The 19897-nt window shown below is 28.9% G+C and overlaps 1 protein-coding gene across 3 annotated transcripts in view; it reads left to right on the top strand.

The window, feature by feature from the left end:
* Positions 1 to 285: 285 nt before the first annotated feature.
* TNFRSF4 (Tumor necrosis factor receptor super member 4) overlaps positions 286 to 19897 on the top strand; it is a gene marked incomplete at its 3' end in the record, with an annotated part of 66944 nt that continues 47332 nt past the window's right edge. For 2 of the 3 annotated variants that reach the window (XM_051209002.1, XM_051209001.1), the window contains exons 1-2: positions 286 to 510; positions 554 to 735. In XM_051209002.1, the coding sequence (XP_051074415.1) occupies positions 631 to 735 (105 nt within the window). In that variant the 5' untranslated portion in view covers positions 286 to 510; positions 554 to 630. Of the gene's footprint in view, positions 736 to 19897 lie in introns of all 3 variants that reach the window. The other variant, XM_012936505.3, reaches the window with a different exon arrangement.

The raw sequence follows: 19897 nt of genomic DNA, 5'->3' as shown, positions 1-19897 counted from the left end.
CCTAATATCCATAATTTTACATCACGAAATTTTCGTTACCTTTTATTAATTATAAGAATTTCAATGAATTAGTTCCAGAAATAACTTGGAAACGTTTTATTGAAAAAGTTTGTTAAACTAGACCATCTCATTCTGATTGGCTAGAATATACAATGATGAATGGATTCTATCAACCAATCATAATTTCTCGACATTACTAATTGGTTAGTTTGAAATAAGACACCAATTTTTTAATAACAGCTGATATTTAAAGGAAATGTTTACTATTTTAAAAACAGAAAAAGCCCTATATGTTAATTTCACTAGACGTTTGATGAGCAGAAAAAAACATTAACACAATCATTTGGAACTACTTACTCATTAATTTGATTTGTAATTTCTACTTGGAACTGGACTAACTACTAGATACACCCATCTCATACTTCTCATATCATGTATCAAACTTATCAGTCTGTTCATTCATTTGATGCACACACCAAAAGTACAATGGCATATATGTATAATTTCAAGGTATTCATAGAATTTTTATGTCTTACTATTGTGTGGAATTCAGTGATTGCTGTACCACTCATATTCCAAAGTGAAACCCTGGAAGGAAAAACCTATCCAACTGTCGATACAATTGCTCAAATGAATAACAGTAATTATACCATCAGTAGCAATGAAAACAATGAAACAGTAACTACGACAGTGAGCAGTATCGAAGGAACTGGAGGTGTTGTGGAAATACAAACCGTAAGTAGTGTTTGTATACATTTGACTAGATTTGGTTGATTATTACTTTACTAGGTATATTTACATGACCCCATTAAAACCAATAATCAGCATATGTTTATTTTTAAACTGGCTAATTTTAAAAATTAATAAACAGATTGTTGTATCACAGTTGTTACATAATATAAATGAGCCATTTATTAAATTCCGCCAATTATATTAAGCCTAAATAAAACTTGCATTTCAACTATACTAAATACACACAATGTGACTCCGCTTATCCTAATTTACTATTACTTTGTTCTGAATGTGTAGTAATGCTAATTATTACACACTACCATCAAATGATATAAATAAATCTGACTCGTTAGAGATGGAGTAAACAACTTGAGTATGATACATAACAAGAAAAAGAATGATAAAGCTGTCTGTTATGGTTTAAAAACCAAATGATTTACTTTTTTATTTTAAGGTGTTACTTATTAAACTCAGTTCACATAACATTCAATGTAGAGTTTTGGATTCTAATGTCAGTCATGACAACAATAATAAGAATAGGACTTAAAGAGATATATTACTCATATGATGTTCATATAACAGACAACACAATTAAAACACTTATATTGAAAAATAATAAAAGTCAGTTAAGACAACCAGTCATTAAACTTCATATATTGTCTAAGCATATTCGATTATTAAAATAACAAGTTACAATACTTCTTGAATAGTAAACACAATAAATCTATTGTCAACTATTCATACTAATTGATTTTAACGAAGAACCATCTATTACCTTATAACGATGTTGAGTATTTAATTGTACTGTAATAACAATAGTAATACATAGAACTAGTTTATTGATATTTGTTCTTGGAAATAAAATCCAACAAGATGATTAAAATATGATTAACAAAACATAAAATGTAAAATGATATTATGCATCTGACTAATAATAATAATACGTTTTGCCTTAAAAACACATTTACTTTAACATAGTTGTTACATCCATCAGTTTATTTACCTAAAGGCGAATATCATAGAACTAGAGATTTGTATTGAACTCATATTTATCACTTATGCATTATAGTATATGATATATACTCCTGTTTTGTATAATAAGTATAATATTCTTGGAAAAAAACTATCAACAATTGCCCTTTATTATTAAATAAAAAGTAAAATAAAGACGGGTATATTTTAAAAAAGCGTCCAGATTATTTAGAATATCTCTTTAAACTTAAGACTGTAACAAATGTATTCACCTTCAAGGTTCATAGCCTCTCAGATTATCATTTGTAAATTTAGTCGATGTAAGCTTAATTATATGTAGCACAAGGTACTCATTATCTTTACACATTGTCGATTTCACTTATTTCATTAAAGTATATAGTTTGACTTGGATACATAAAATCATCATTTTTAATTTTTTTATAAACACAAAAAATTAGTTTAAGGTGGTATGTAAAGATCACGAAGTGACTTACGTTTGACAACCAGGAAACACGGGATAGTTGTTTAGTCCAAGTATAAGGATGCTCAGCAGTGCACATCCATAGTCGTAATGGTGACCGAGACCGCAAGCTTCAGCTCTTTAGATAAGAGTTTGGACTATGAACCACTGAATCACGATCGAGTAATTAACATATTTAACTTCTACTGATTCGTGAAATTGAGCAACCATTTCTCATTGTGTTCTAATGAAAAGTCGTGACCAGAGGGTTTCGGTCGTTTTGCATGTAAGTCAGTTAGCTACCAAAGACTAACTTAAATCGGTTTGTAATCTTAATAAAAAATAACTAGACTAAATTTATACATTCCATGTATAAAAACATGTGTTTTCCACATGTACCACTATTTAATTGTTAATTTATTATTTATTAGATTGTTTGATCAGCTATTATCCGACATTTCACATACTGACATTTTTCATACATGTCATATCAATTTTATTCACTTCTGATTGAAAAGAGAAGGATTATTATTAGTAGTAATAGTAATAATAATAGTAGTAAGATTATCATTATTGACTATGTACACTTTTACAACACTACAATTGAGCATCCATAAATTGAAATACATTACTTCTACAAATACAAATACTAAGAAATCGTAGGAAAGCTTTTATTTAACGATAAACATTTATCTAGTTTAATTTGACTCTAGGCACTTAAAAGACTAGTTAACTTCCCGATCAAAGAGATAATTAGGTGTTTTTACCCTTTTAAATATATATATATGCAGTCCCGGTAAATAAAATATTTTAACTTCAAATTCTTTGTTAATTTTTGTAGTTCAATTAAATACATACCTTTATATACTTATATGTGAAAGATTAAAGCATATCGAAGGATTTTCATTGAATAGAATACTCGTTCATGTGCTTGTCTCGCTATGTATAGACATACATATATATGTGTGCGTACGTAATATAGCTTGATAGTGTAAACGATTTTACCGTAATAATTAAGTATTACTATTAAATAATGTTAAATATTTATTCATTAGTAAGACAAATCTCTATTTAACTTTATAAATTCAAATATATTGCTACGGTAATTATAATCGGTCAAATTCGAGGAAGTAAATTTATTTTATATGAGACAAATAGAATAGTTTTTTTTCTAGAAAACAAAATGTTTTGTTAAGTTAGTGTATTATTACTATTATCATAGTTACTGGTTTACATTTTGATCAATTTATTGCGCAATTTGCATGCCTGATTATCTATAAAACCCTTACACTCTTTCTCGCTGTCACCCTATATATATATATATATATATATATATATATATATATATATATATATATACTGTCTGCTTCGTTCTTTTGTCCATTCACATCATGCAGTTCCAGTATTTATGACCTTTATTTATATTTTATAATATGATATAAATCATAAACATTGCGTTGTTCTTTTTTTCAGATAACGATGATGATAATGTTCTTTAAGTTAATTATAGTAAGCTTTTGATTGTTTTCTGTCAATCTCAGAAGTTAAAGTAATCAACAACAAAATAGGTATTTGAAAGATTTAGAATAGACTTACCGGTACAAGGAAGTAAACATTAAGTAGTTTAAATATCGAAAATTTGACAGCAAGATTTTCAATATGTCAGAATAGTCCAATTCATAATAGATTTCCATCAAGACCAATGTTCAATATTCAAAATATTCACGATATGATAATAGTAAGCAACTATATTTATTAGGGAATTTAAATGATGATTATCATGGTAATATATATCAAGTTATCAAAACTGAAAAGCACTAAGAAACGAGTGGTTAGACAAATTTATAGACAACACTTCTATTATTGACAACAGATTTTCAAAATATGTTTAAAATAAACTGGTTTATAACTAGTTTTAATATAATTTTAGTATATTATTAACAAATATCATAAGTTTTTCATTCTTATACTGTTAAAATAACAACCAAACCATCTTAACATATCTTAATATTGAGCAATTAAATTTCTAGTATAAATTTTAATGTTCAATAAAAAAATAAAAAAAGATGTTCACTGCTGAAGAATCTCAATCTAAGACAAAACAACCGTTTAATACTTCTACATTTTCAATGGTGGTCTAGTTTATATCGACTCAGATTTTTAACTATTAAAATAAAAGTCGAAATATTCAATTCAACACGTAGACAATTCTTATTTATTTCTATTTTAAATATATAAATATATATAAATGTATATGTATTATAGAGATTATTTAAACCTCCAGTCAATTCCTTTTTTTGTTCTTTTAAAAATTAACAAATCTATATGTCTCATTTAAACTAAACAAGATTTTTCTTATCTACACCCTTAACAACTACATATATATATATATATATATATATATATATATGTATATATACATCTATACACATATATATCTATAGAGGTAATATTTTGTGCACACTTGTTCATTTGATGTTTTAACTGAATACTAAAAAGAAAAAATAATAATAATCTTCTTTTTAATTTTAGCGGCGACATTCAAAGTGATTTTTGTTGATCCGTTAAACATTTAATGAATATCTGTATGCATTATAGTTATTGATTTTTTTCAAAATAAAATTTAGAAAAAAAAAGGAACAAGAAGAAGAAGAAGAAAGAAACGGTTATGTGTATAGACGTTTATTATAAAGTAAAAGCATATAGTAGAATAGATAGAGGTTTTTTTTATTGATCTTATTGGCTTGTTCAGTTAAGTTTAATAAATTCACTTATTTATTTAATCATTCATTTATAAAATCATTTGAGTATTTCTTATTCTTTTCCTGTGCTTCATCATAAACTATTGTTTTCATTGAATTATGAAACATTGATGATATGATGAATGTTTTCACTTTTGTTTTTATTATTGGCTTGTGTAATTCACCAAAAAGTTTTTAATCACTATGATTTTTTTATACGTATAATTTTATCATTTTGTTAAAAGTAAGAATACAGTTTCTAGTAGAATAGTATGAATTCATTTATTTTTCGTTTGATTCTTGTTAGTTGCTAACAACCTGTGATATAACAAAATGGGCACAAGTTACTTATAAGTAATTTAAACCTATTTTGTAATTATGACCTTTAAATATCACAGGTTGTAAGCAGCTGACGAGGACTGTACAAAATAAAGTGAATTCATGTTATTCAACTACAATCTTTGTTCTTGCTCAGGTCATTAAGATTTTATTAATTTCTAGTGTAATTTTGAAATTACTTATTAATGGTAAAATCAACATCAGTATTATAACTGATTGCCATCACAATGATTATTACTAATGTTTAAAAATCTTAATGAAATTTCATTATCAATAATTTTCTTTCATTCAACTTGATAAAACGGAAATTTTTTTGTCGAATACAATCTATACTACTTTAGTATATAGTTCTTAGGATGAATTTTAATACTTAATTAGTAGCATTCCATTGAAGAACGCATTGAGAAATATAGATCATAAGGGATAGTATACAATAAGAAATAATTTATCATAAAAGGTTAATACATTTATAATGACAATATAGTTAGGTGAAATAACTCTGTATAGAATTTTACCCCTTGACTTTTCAGTGACTAATTTAGCTTAAAATTTACTCAGTCGGTGTTTCTCTCTTTTGATCTAATAATTATACAACAACTATAATACATTATTCTTATTAGGTATTCAATGGTTTATATTTTAGATATTATTCTTACTTACTTTTATCTTGTTGCCGACATAACGACCGACCGACTGATTAGTTACACTTCATAAAGCATTAAAAATATATATATACACTACATTCAAAATATATACGTGTAATGGAGGAGTATTTAATTTCAATCAATACAAGTATACGTTTAGAATGGAGCGTGTGTTTGTTTTGTTTTGTTTCAATGAAGTGAATTTTCAAAATGTCAAATGTTTTTTTTAAATAATAATCGAGTTAGTGTAAAATAATACAAAAATAAAATGCCATTTACAATGATGTATCAAGTGTGGAAATACACGATAAATTGTGTAGGGTTTCTTTTATTACCCATCATCGTAATTAGAATTCAGTTGAACTTTTAATTTCCTGTTGTCTTAAAAAAAAAACATAACGAGCAGAGAATGTAACAATAAAAAATTTATCATTGAGCAATAGGTTTAATTGAATTCTATATTTATAGATAAGGCAATGAATTTTGTTGTTTAAATCAGTTAAATATTAAAGTGCCGTTTCATTAGTTAGATTAGATACTCAATGACTGGTGTCACTGAATAAATTTAATGCATCCAGTCCAGTGTATTTAAGCAGTTTTTTCTTGTGTATTACAATCGAAATTCATTGAATTAATAATTAGTGGCTTACTATTATTATTATTTTTGCATTAGCTGACTGACTTGGATTTCGAGCATTCAGTAGACAGACCGTTAGTAATAAATGATCGAGAAAAAATTTACTCCCGACTAAGAACCGAACGTGGATATATTTTACAGCAAATATTATATTTATCATCCCAAGGTTACGTCTTTAAAACATTTATTCAAACCTGTAACTTCAACTAACTAACAGAAAATATTACTCGATTTTAATGTTGTTACAATTTAATCCAAAATAATCTAAACGTAGTCACACACATACAAATATAAAGCCCCGACTAATACAACAAACACAACTAGTTAGTCTTCATCAGCCACTGGCTCTTGTTACATAACCATTACAACTAGCAAGTATTGAACAGCTGCTTGTTCCCCGATGTAATTCCTTGACAGGGTACATCGAAGATTGTACTATGGACCTAACACTAGACCTTCAGGGATTGGGTTGGGTGTTACTTTTGACTATTGAGTTAACCATGGATAATTCTCTGAATAAATACTAGAAAATGATTGTAATTGCCAACTTAGCAAGTTAAAGTTAACGAGGCCACCTTGATCCCTGTAACGCCTAGATTTATGCCCAGGCGGGGTCACGGTTGGACACTTCTGAAAGGTCTTATACTAGGGTGTCTATTAAAAGAATTGATCAAATTTACATTGATGAAGTAAACAGTTAATTAATAGCTAGGGTAACCTGATAACCAATAGCATATTATTCAGATAAACTTCTCAAACTGAAATCAGCAAACAAAATAACAGAAATTACGTTAGCTACCTAAAATAAAAAAGCAAGTATTATAAATAACCAGTAAAATAAATCAATATAGTCAGAAGGTAAACTGTCATAAATCCTTAAAAAATAAGTGGGTTAGCGAAGTGCTCATTAGAGGCAGAAACTTGATGGAAGCAAATGAAATTAACGTTAAAGGGACAAATATATCGTTGATTAATAAGGTAATAAATTCATCATAATTATCTGGTGATATGATGACACAGCTAGCTAATCAGTAATGTTTAAGTTTTAACTGTTCACTTGATTAACATATTTCCTATTATTAAAGAAAACTGTCGTCAAATTAAAATTTTAATAATATACCAGTCCACAGTATTTTTGACACGATATAGATATGTACCAAGACATTAACTGAAATACACATGGGATTTAAGTAATGAATAAATAAGGATTTTTTTGATGAATCACTGACCATCTAAAGTTAGGCATATTTACATGTATAGGCTCTCTCCGTCTCTCACACATACCAATATACACATACGTACACTCATATGTATTTATCCACACATACATATATGCCATTATTTCCCTTTTCTGTAGCTTATCACTTTTTGCCATACACATTGTTTCCTACTATGACAGTGAAATGATAAGTGATTTTATTTTAAGAAAATGGTTTGCTAATATTTTTCTTAACAGGAATGTATTGCTTTTCTTTTGATTTAGCCTGTTTATGATAAATTTAGCAAGGATGTCTAGACTCTAGTCAATAGCTAACAATGAATGGTCGGCAAAGATGAATGGTGGCTAGCAGTTGAATCCAGGACGCGAGTTTCATCCTATTCGGGACTAGTCAGCTGGGTGTACTTGCATTCTGGAGTGGATGTTTGCTCTAGAACTCGAACTCAGTACCGTTCGCTTCAAACGCCATCGTGTAAACCGCTTGGCTACTGGGTTCTGATAGCCGATAGCTTGTGCAATGGAGTGAAGTGTAAATTAATTTTGTATTGTTTGTTTGTACCTTCTCGTTGATGTTCAGGACTGTAGTGGGAAGATTTAAACAAACTATAAAAAATGAAGGAAATGGCCAGTATGTTGTCAAATGAAAAACTTTAAACAGAAAAAATGCAGTTGATGATCTAATATTAAATAGTTTCTACATATTTGAGATGAAATTTTTTTCCTAATTTTTGTTTCTTCTCCCATTCTTTGTTTCAATAATCAGCTGTCTTCAGAAAACTGCTTCTTCATTAATATGATTTTAGCAAAAAACTGGATTGTTTATAAGCTAATTTCAGCTGAATGGATCTGTTAATTTAATGTAGGACTTTTAAGTATTAACTTTATTGAGACTGAAACAAACAACAGCAATACGAAAGTGACAGGCCATGAAAACTGTCAATATTCAAGTATCAAACGAATAATTCAGTCAAATGTATCTTTATTGTATAACCTAACGACTAACAGTTATCTTTAGACTTAAACAAGAATCTTTTGTGTTACAATACTATTGATCTATTAAGTATCGACCTCTATCAGTTAAGATAAATATTGACAAAAACATTTATGCCGAACATTAAGTTGTGATTTATTTGCATCCCAGTGTAAATATCATAATTTCTAAAAATCTTTGAATGTTAAGTAGGTAAGTAAAATACCATCATCGTGTACTTCAAAAATCAAGAATTTTTTATTGAATAATATCTAAAATTCATAGTGACAAGAATTTACTGGTTAAAACTATGTATTGTGATGTCTAAACTAATGGGATTCTTCTTTTTAAAAGGAAAACCAACTGGATTAATAACACCTAAGAATTGTTGAATGTAATGGATTTATTTACTGAGGAATGGTTAGTGCCATCCTTTTTGACACTCAGTGATTAGTTCACTTGATCATCATGGAATACTTTATTTTTAAATGATTCTATATTAACAAATTGAATGACTTAACTGTTCCATAAATGACTAGCAACTTTTAAAAATTAAGTTATCTTCAGCTCAATTTTTATCATATTTCGGGATGATAATCATTTCACAAATTTATTAGGGTGAGTGTTTAAAACCTCTAAATCCCACACTAATAGACGGTATGCTTTAAAATCAATATGGTACCTAAACATTTAAAGGGTATAGTTGGCAGTTAGTGGAATAACAAAGTATTCTATCGCTAATTTTTATGGCTGTACACAGAATTTTTTTACCATGATGTTTATTTGCATGCGCAATACGCATTTGCTTCAACTCACAAAATAATCTGTTTCTACCTTTTACTATGGTTGGTTTGAGTTTTCTTCAATTTTCATTTACCATAACTTCTAAGAATAATCCTCACACTGATTGTAGAATGTTTAATAGATGAATTAGCTTCTTTCCACGTAATACACCACACACGAATATATTAATCACAACTGGCGCATGATCAGTAGTAATAGAGTTTTGATTAACCCATTCAAAATCTAACTAAATTATGATCAATTGATCTAGATGAATGAAAACTCAATAATTTAAACATTTAACTTCCACCTGTAATATCATTAGAAAAAAATCTGATCCCATTACCTGAGTTTGATTAGCAGAATATTTGTCATAATATACGTAACAATATCGACATACGTCAATGAACTGGGTAATTTGGATGGATGCTTTGTTCAAGCACAAATAATTATACATTTATTTTCAGTGCGGAAGTGATTCTGACCACTATTATGAAAATATAACTGAAGATTCACAGAAAAACGAAAGCTTTTAGAATCTGGCTTTTAGATCTCAGTTTTAAGATGTAATGATAAGAACTAATGCTTATAAAAACAATGGATTCTATAGAATAACCTATAATCTAACGATAAATATTAAGTATTCTATTAAGGTATAGTAATATACCTTAATTTCTTTTCTATGCACCATTTGAATACTGGTCTATCAATCATAAACCACTTGGAGTAATCATTTCTACGCAAAAAAATATAATAAACAAAACAGTTGGCAATTTATTTTATTTTACCAGAAGTATTCACTACTCTGAGAATATATCTTGTAATATATAGAAAAGGTAAACTGTTTACTATCAGTATGGGGCTGTGGAGATTATCAAGTTTTTGATTGGAATCATGAACCGATTGATGTTAGACCACCATTGAAAACCTGAAAGCACTGGGTGACTGTTTTATTCTATTGTGGGACTCCTCATTAGTGCACATCCACGATCCCGCTCGCTGGATCATTATCAATCATTTCATGATCTCAATCAAAAACTTACTAATCTCCACAACCCCATACTGATAATTACCACGTGCTCACTAATGACAAGCTTCGTGTGGGAATTCTCGGAGTTCTAGCGAAAAGCTGTGACCAGTGGAGTCCAATCCATGTTAGGTAGAGACAGGAAACTACCTCAGTACAATAGAAGGTCGTCGCGCAATTTCGTGAATTGTTTGAGATTAGACATTAACACCGTTGGATGCTGGCTCATTGATCTAGAGGCTAAAAGTTCGTGAGCGAAACCGATAGGTCCTGCAAGTGAGATTGTGGATACTCACTGCTGAGGAGTTCCACACTAAGGAGAAAGGATCATCCAGTAATTCCAGGCTTTCAACGATGGTCTAACATCAATCGGTTCATGATCTCAATCAAAAACTGTTTACTATTCATTCCTAAATGTTCTATTACCCTTGTATGAAAAAGAAAACAAACTTAATTGTAAATAATCATAACAACAAAATATCTTCTTTTTTATTTTTACCTGTACAAATTCTTTCACAAAAAATATTTAACTTTTATTCATATAAAAAGATGATCCAATATTTATTGAATGTTATAATGTAACTAGCACAGATTATTTTATGATTGTATTTAAACATTAATATTCATTATGAAATATTGATTTACACCGAACTATTGAGTGTTATCGGTCTAAAATAAAAATTCCTAATTCTTTTATTGTAACTCATCATGTGATAGGTATCTTTTTTTCTCTCTTCTATGTGTGTATGTTTATGCGTATGTATGTATGTTATGATTATAAAGCTATAAAAATGAATGTCGGTATTTACTGCATAATTAGTAACTATATAAATATATAATGATTGTTATTATTTTCATTTATAAGTAATATCAATAGTCTATAATAATTTTATTAAAATTTATAATTTAAAACAATTTTTTAAATATTGTATATCTTTGTAGATTGGACGTTTCATTCTAAGCATCCGGTTAATGTAATAAGTCTTTCAACATAAAATATAGATTAATGTAAAGCATATCGTAAATGTGTTATATGACTAACTATAATAGTGATTATAGCCTGTAATCGATAAATGTTTCAAAATGAGTTCATATTTAAAATGGAGTTTCTTTGATAGACAATGATTTCCTTAATAGTGTGTGTTGGTCATCCCACTCAATATATATATAATAATAAGATATTTACATACATTGTAGTAGAAGTGATCAAGAATCATTTGCGTATACTATTTTACTCATTGTTTTATACAATAATGATCACCGTTGTGTTTTCTTCCTTAGGGTGATATACATCAGTTAACCTATTGGTATAGACAGTGAATGGGCACTGCTAAATTAGAAATGTCTAGATTTATAAAAAAAAAACTTCACAAGCACTTAAAGTGATTCACACACGCACACATGCACTGCATATATATATGTATATTAAACCAAGAAAGACCATATTTATCATGCTGGAAAGAAGAAAGTATGAAAAAGATTAAAGTATAAGCGATTCAATAGAAGAGAAGAATAGAAAAATCTAATGGTAGAGATTGTAGCGAATACAAAATAAAAACCCACTCACTCAATTATTCATTAGTTCATTTATTCACTTATAAGTTTTAATTAAAATTTATGTGTATATAAAAAATATAACGAAACGAATAATACTATACTATTACTAACTATCGTCTACTAATATCACTGAATCTGTAATAAAAATAATGTAACGCATTACCATTCATTTGATTTGTTGTTGTTATTGTTCTACTAATTTATACAAATATCCAATAGAATTTGTGTACATTTAAAACTTGATGTTTATCTTGCATTTTCGACATAAATAAATAAAATATAAAAACAAAAGTAAACAGATAAATATTCATAATCATTTATAGAATTACTACTATTATTACCATTATTATTAATAATAACAATATTAGTAAGTGTAATAATCTAGGGAATACTAATCCAATATTTATGCATATATCAAGCTAATTATTATCAGTGGTAGTAATAATAGTAGTTAGTGAATAAGACCAATAATTAAGGTAATATCGAGGCATACGCACAGTATGCACATATGCCAATAACAGACTGATCAATTGCAGTCTTAAACCTCAATGGGAAGATACAAGCCAAACATTACCAAGTGAATAGATTTTCACTTTTTTTATTAATGTGAAATTTATAAATACTTTTTCTTCATATGAATGATGGACAGTAACTTCATAATGAAGTGATTATTGAATAAATCATCAGTTTACATAAATTTCACTGGTTCATTTCTTATTTCTACTAGTTTTTGTTATTAGAAATGGGTTCAAATCTCGCGAAACGGGATCGTGGATGCGTACTGTTGAGGAGTTCCACAAAATAGGACGTAACGGCCGTTCAGTGCTTACAGGTTTTCCATAGTGGTCTAGATCCAATTGACTCATAATTTCAAATATTAAAATTATTAAAAATTAATTTACATTTGAATTGGTGATAATGAAGAAAAAGCAAATGACTGGCATATTTTGAAACGAATTTGTAACAGTATGTTTATATACCATCATTTATATTATAGATAATATTCCATGATAAATATTGAATGCCAGTTTATGATGGGCCAGCGTTGTTTGCTGTTGGTTGTCAATGTCAGATCAATTCTAGATGAATAAGAATAAATTTTACTACTCAAGTTATTCTTATCATTCAATAATAAAAGAAGATACTCGTTTATTTCATTCTGATAATTTCTAAAATGTATAGCAATTTGAATAAGTTAATCAGCATGAAACTAGATCTATTTTCCAACAGTGAATAATCTAGTTTTATTATCAGTATAGGGTTGCGGAGATTATTAAGTTTTTGGTTCAGATCATGAGAAGATCGATGTTAGACTACCATTGAAAACTTGAAAGCGGTGGGTGGCCGTATCGTCCTAGTAGTGGGAATCCTCAGAGTGCACATCCACAATCCCGCTCGTGAGCTCGAACCCAGGACCTACCGGTTCCGCGCACAAACGCCTAACCTTGAAACCAGCGAGCCTAGTTTTATCAGGTAAAAAGAGCATTCCAAGTTTATAAAACTTTTAATTGCTTAAATTTATAAACTGTACTCGAAATATTACATACCATATCTTCTATAAAGATTAATTTTTTCATGGTATAAAAGTAAATTTATTATTTTACAACTGTTTTTAGAATTTCACTTTGAAATTCTTGAAAGTTATTCATTGAACTCATTCACTTATCTGACAATAATCATTTATTGTATGTAGACTTAGAATAAGTAATGAAGACCGAATTCTATTGTTATTTCACTGTTTTTCATTGTTTGATAATCATTGCCTTATTAATATATTAGCTAATTCAAACAACATAGCAGTATTAAGTATTTGTTTTTCAGTAGTTAATTACATAACACAAATTTATCTACTACTACTATCATTAGTTGACATCATAGACTAATCAGATTGTAATACAGAAAATGTAATTTTTACTGGAAAGTGAAATTTACTTTTAAATGAAATTCTGTATGAAATATCTTGTCAAAAATCAGTTGAATGAGTAGCCCTTCTTCAATATATATATATTGCAAAATGTACTTAGTAAGTTTATAAGTATCAATGCCAAGGTTAGACTCGGTATTTTTAAAAAAAATTGAGCATTGGGGTAGAACGTTAGTAATAAATATATTTTTTTAATGTCCTAATGAGTAAAAAGATTGTACTTCTGACGTTTCGTGACTTAAAGTAAGCCATTTCTTTATTTACTTCGAAGAAGTGGCTCACATTAAGTCACGAAACGTCAGAAGTACAATTTTTCTACCCATTCGGACATAACAAGAATGTGTTTTTTTTATTAAAATGTATTTAATTTTATTTCTTTACTGATTTACCTGTTATTACAAGGATTTGCTGTAATTTATACTAGCTAGTCAATAGTGTAGTAATACATTTTGTTTACCTAAAAATATAGTATATCGAACGAACATAATTGTTTTGATACTGATGTGTAAATAATATTTATTGTAAGTAGTCTCGCACAGAAAAACGCTTTTATATATATATATATATAAGGTAGTTTAATTTTCAATTCATGCAAAGCAGAAATATTATTCAATATGACAAACTGGTTGAATTCGGAATTATCTGGGCAATATTATCATAGCTGAAATGAGAAATGAATGTATTGGGATTGACTCAGCATTAAATCAGTAGTTGATCACCGTCGGGAAGTCCTGAGCCATTAAAAGAGAAAACTGTCCACTATTACAAACGACATTATTGTCATAAAAAGTTGTCTTGTTATTTTCTAAATTAGCCACAAATTCAGAAACTCACTCGTCTCATCATTACCATTTTATTTTAGTAATGAGAATTCCACTATAAATGCGAATTTCCGGATATTTTGCTTTAAGTCAATGTTATTTTGGTTAATTTAAGTACTTGGAATTGTGAACTATTTAGAGCTAAATTAGTGCTCTACAAGTAGTACACCTTTTAGAGGCCTAAAGGTTTAATCACTGACAAGGTGGTGTATATATATCATTTAGAGTGCAACACATGAATGATACAGTTGTTCAATTGTCCCCTGGTTCTCAATCCTTGTCTAGATAGACTCAGTCTATAATGGAGAATATTTAGCAATTTGAAATTATATTTCACACTGAATCTCTTCTTTTTAAATTAGAGGGAAATAATTCGCATTTGTAAAAAGGATTATAGATACACTTTCTCTTCTTTATTTTTTTAAAAAAAAACGTAAACAAAAGAGTATAGTATGTTTGACTTACATCAACAGGATGTCATTTTCTTCTAGGTCTACAACAATAACAACAATCGTAATTTATTCGTCAAAAGAATTTTGTCTGTGTTATTTGTATGAATTAATAGACTAGATCTGCCATAACGATTTATTTTACAATTTTAACATGATAAATGTACTTGAATGTTGTCTGCAATAAGATAGGTACTTTATCCTTATCTTGGAACATTCAACAATTATATACAGATATATATATATATATAAGCTTTTTTCTCTATTCATTTTCAAAGTAAACATGTTCATTATATTGCCTACTATGTAGAATAATGCTTGTTGGTAAGTTTCTGTTACAAACATTTTGTTTTCATTACATTTTATTCTCCCTCTTTGTACTTAAACTCAGAACTATTTATCCTTATATACAAGTTATATTTACATACATTGATTTTACTATAGAAACATTGTGTTTTTTTCTGTTTACAAGTATTTGAGTTATAATTTACCACATTAATCTGTAAAATGCTTGTTGTATTAAATACATAGTGCCGATATTTGTATTTATAAATCAGCATCTATAGGGTAGATATGTATAACAAAAACTGATGGTCACTTTTTCTTTTCTGGCAAATAAACGAAATGTAAAACTGCTTCTTTAAAACTGGATATAAACTGTCAATTAAAACGATGAAAATAAGGAGTGTTAAATTCCGTTCTACTGGCTTTAAGATTACTGAGATATTTTTTAGGTTCTCAGTTCGATATCACATAATGATGTGGAAACGTACTATTAAAGCATCAACTATTTATTCTTTTCTGAAGTACATTGGTTTTAAAACTGAAGTTATTTCATTAATAATGCTTCATAGTTTCTCGCCCCCCAAATTCAAAACTTTAGTTGATTAGTCTCCGATGCTATGTGTAAATCCTAAATTTCAACGACAAGAAATCATAAAACATTGCTAATAAATTGATTGAAAAAGTTAGTGGCTATTTAGACTCAGTGACTAAGCAGCTAACTGACTAGCGTCTAAAGAGGAAAGCATGAAAGCAATAGAGTCCCGATACATTCAGTTGATCAGTTGCGAATAGGACCCATCACTAAGCTAGCTTTTACCCTAAAATAATACTATAAAATCATTCAAAATTTATCATCGAAGGTATCATTTTCACTGTTTACAGGAATTATAGATTGTACAAACTCACAAATAAGGAAAAAACTATTTAACACATGCTATATGCCAAGAGTTGTATTAATCTCGTGTTATTGAATTTTACGATAATTAAAACCCAATGAAGTAGTTATGAATATCCCATTATCATTATGTTTACCACTACCACTACTTTTATTATTATTATTATTATTACTACTACTACCATGATAACCACTCGTATCGTGTGTATCACTACCTTTTAAAAAAAAAAACCCGATCAACAAAAATTTTAATCATCTTAACAAATGATTATGTTGTTTTTTCTACCATTCCTACTTATTTGATATACCTAAAGGAGTTCGTGATGAACAACATTATTAGCTGTTATCCATTATCATTGTCGGTAATAATAAAAGCTTTCATTTGCAATAAGGTAATGCGACTTAATGTTATATATATATATATATATATATATATATATATATATATATATATATATAATGCAGTAAAACACCTCTGTTCCCCTGTGTTGGTATAATGTGCAGACAAATAAATTTTAGTCAAATATGCGTATAATGCTAATATACATGTAAAAATTTATATGGAAGAAAGAAAATAGACGCAGGAATTCATTAGTTAACTATTTTAATAATACTGACAGTTGACTATTATTATTGGTATGTGGTTAAAGATTCACGCATAAATGCATACATAAAACAGAACATTTCATATAGTCTGCTATTAGCTTCGATTGTATTTAAGTCTAATAGTTACATAAAATAATTTAAGAAAAACAGTTGTTATAGATATACATATTCATAGTTAAGCTTTTGGATTAATAACCCTTAACATAGAAGCAAAACACACACATATATGTTATGAACAGTAAAACACTATTACTGACTTCTTTTTATAATAAGGGGTGCTATAAATTAAAATTTTCTGTCATTACTATCGTGTAAGTCTAAATTCATGAGTACACATATAAATGTATATGTTTCTAATGGTATATTGTCGAAACATTTCATAATGTTATTTTCTGCTGAATATTTCTTCATTATTAATTAATTTAATATAAAAGAATAGATATTTACGTCAAATTATGTATAGTGTATACTTTTATCATTATATAATTCGTTTTTCTCTTTAATTAACTGAAATAAGCTGATGAATTACTAGGGACCAAAACAATAATTTCATCTTAGTACTAAAATCTTCTGGTTAGCGTTTTTGGAAACACGGCATACAATGGACAGCTCAGAACCAATTACACGATTTGGACTTCGCAGATAACCTAGCCCTCCTATCGCACACATATGAACAAATGCATATGAAGACAACCAGTGTAGCAGCAGTCTCTACATCAGTAGGCCTCAACATACACAAGAGGAAGACCAAGGTCCTCAAATTCAAAAAGGGGAACAGCAATCCAATCACTCTTGATGGCGAAACTATGGGAGATGTAGAATCCTTCACATACCTGGGAGGCATCATCGATTAGCAAGAACGTTCAGATGCAGACGTAAAGACGAGGATTTGCAAAGCAAGTGCCGCATTCCTACAATTGAAGAACATATGGAACTCAAAACAACTTTCAACCAATATCAAAGTGAGAATCTTCAATACCAACTTCAAGGCAGTTCTACTGTATGGAGCTGAAACTTGGAGAACTACAACAACCACAATCAAGAAAGTACAAGTATTTATAAATAGCTGTCTACGCAAGATACTCAACATCCATTGGCCGGATACCATCAGCAATAGCCTTGTGTGGGAGAGAACAAACCAACTTCCAGCTGAAGAGGAAATTAGGAAAAGACGATGGAAATGGATAGGACATACATTACGCTGCTTATCAAACTGCATCACGGGGCAAGCCCTAAATTGGAATCCTAAGGGGAAGCGGAAAAGAGGAAGGCCAAAGAACACATTACGTCGGATAATAGAAGCAGATATGAAAAGGATGAATAACAACTGGAAGGAGCTGGAAAGGATTGCCCAAGATAGGGTTAGACGGAGAATGCTGGTGAGCGGCCAATGCTCCTTCACGAGGATTAACAGGCGTAAGTAATTAAGTCTAAAATTTTCAGGGGTATACATCAACAATCTTAAACAGGGGTAAAATCCAGAATCTTACTCATTTGTAACAAATTATTAATAATGGATAGAGTTTATGAAAAAAAATATAATCAAGCAAAGTTAATTATGCTTAAAAAAATGTTTAATTTCACTATCGCCCTAATGTTCAATAAAACTATACGAGAAAGCTGATGTGATGTGTGCCACTTATGTCGACAGATATAACTAGTATGTATTATGTAGTGAGTGAAATGTCTGGAGGCAGAAAGTTAAGATCAAAGAAAATAGAATGAGAACAGAGAATGATTGGTGTGAAAACGAAAGAACAATGAAATCTGAGATGATTGGTTGGCATTTTGCAAATAAAGCATTTGCTGTATGATTCTCCGATTTTACTAAGATGTTCTGTAATTTTGTGTTCAAATACACTCGATTGTTCCCATTTGTGTTCTCGTTTACCACATTGTATCTAAAATTAGCTTAACTGTTTTCCGTTCTGTACAAATGCCTAAAATATTCAGTACAAATTTATAATCAATAGACTGTTATAGTAAACATAGTGACAGGAGAAGAATCTTCCATCTTATTGTGGTAACTTGTCACTGGAAATTCGATTCAAACTAGGGACATTATCATATTGCTTGATGCAGCTAGACATGTCGAGAATAAAATCACTGACATTGGATGATCATTGCATTTTATCACTGAAATGATTGGAATTACAACTAAACCATTCAACATAAACCTAATATTTCTAATAATTAAGTATCCTCAACATGAACTGCAAGTTCTTGGTTTGATCCCTGGTTCAGCGGTTAGTGTACAATGTTGAGCAGTCTTATATTATTAGAAAATAGATTTCCAGCGCCATCTAAATTATATTGACATCTTAACTGAAATTAACTTGTGTTGAATGCAACCTATAAATACACGACTTATATAAACTATTACCAATTTTAAAAAATAATATTCAAAGCAAAACCTGCCTTTCTATCAGTTTCTTTAATTGAAATGATTGACAATCATCACTGTAAATTAATCTTAAAACAGAATATTACTTTTATAATGAGCCTTTATATGTCTTTTGAAAAACCACTAGAACTTCAAGTCTTCATTTGTACTGTAACGGTTATAATACTGTCCAATAATTTTGAAACTGATAGAAGGAAAAAAATAAATGTGACTGTCACTCACCAATCTAGTATATGTTTGTATATTCTGTTTTAAAACATAATTTTTTATGTGAGAGTTGTCATTTTCACCTGATTTCTCTGAATGTAATACATGAATTTTAAAGTTTAGACCTTCGATTTTATAACAAAAATCTAAGCTCTTACAATTCTAATCCATTTCTCTACACAGAGTTATATGTACATACAAATCGGTAGATATATTACAGACAAA

The sequence above is a fragment of the Schistosoma haematobium genome, chromosome 1 (assembly GCF_000699445.3).
Source record: "Schistosoma haematobium chromosome 1, whole genome shotgun sequence".
NCBI classification, from domain to species: domain Eukaryota; kingdom Metazoa; phylum Platyhelminthes; class Trematoda; order Strigeidida; family Schistosomatidae; genus Schistosoma; species Schistosoma haematobium.
This window is presented reverse-complemented; position numbering and strand designations above follow the sequence as displayed.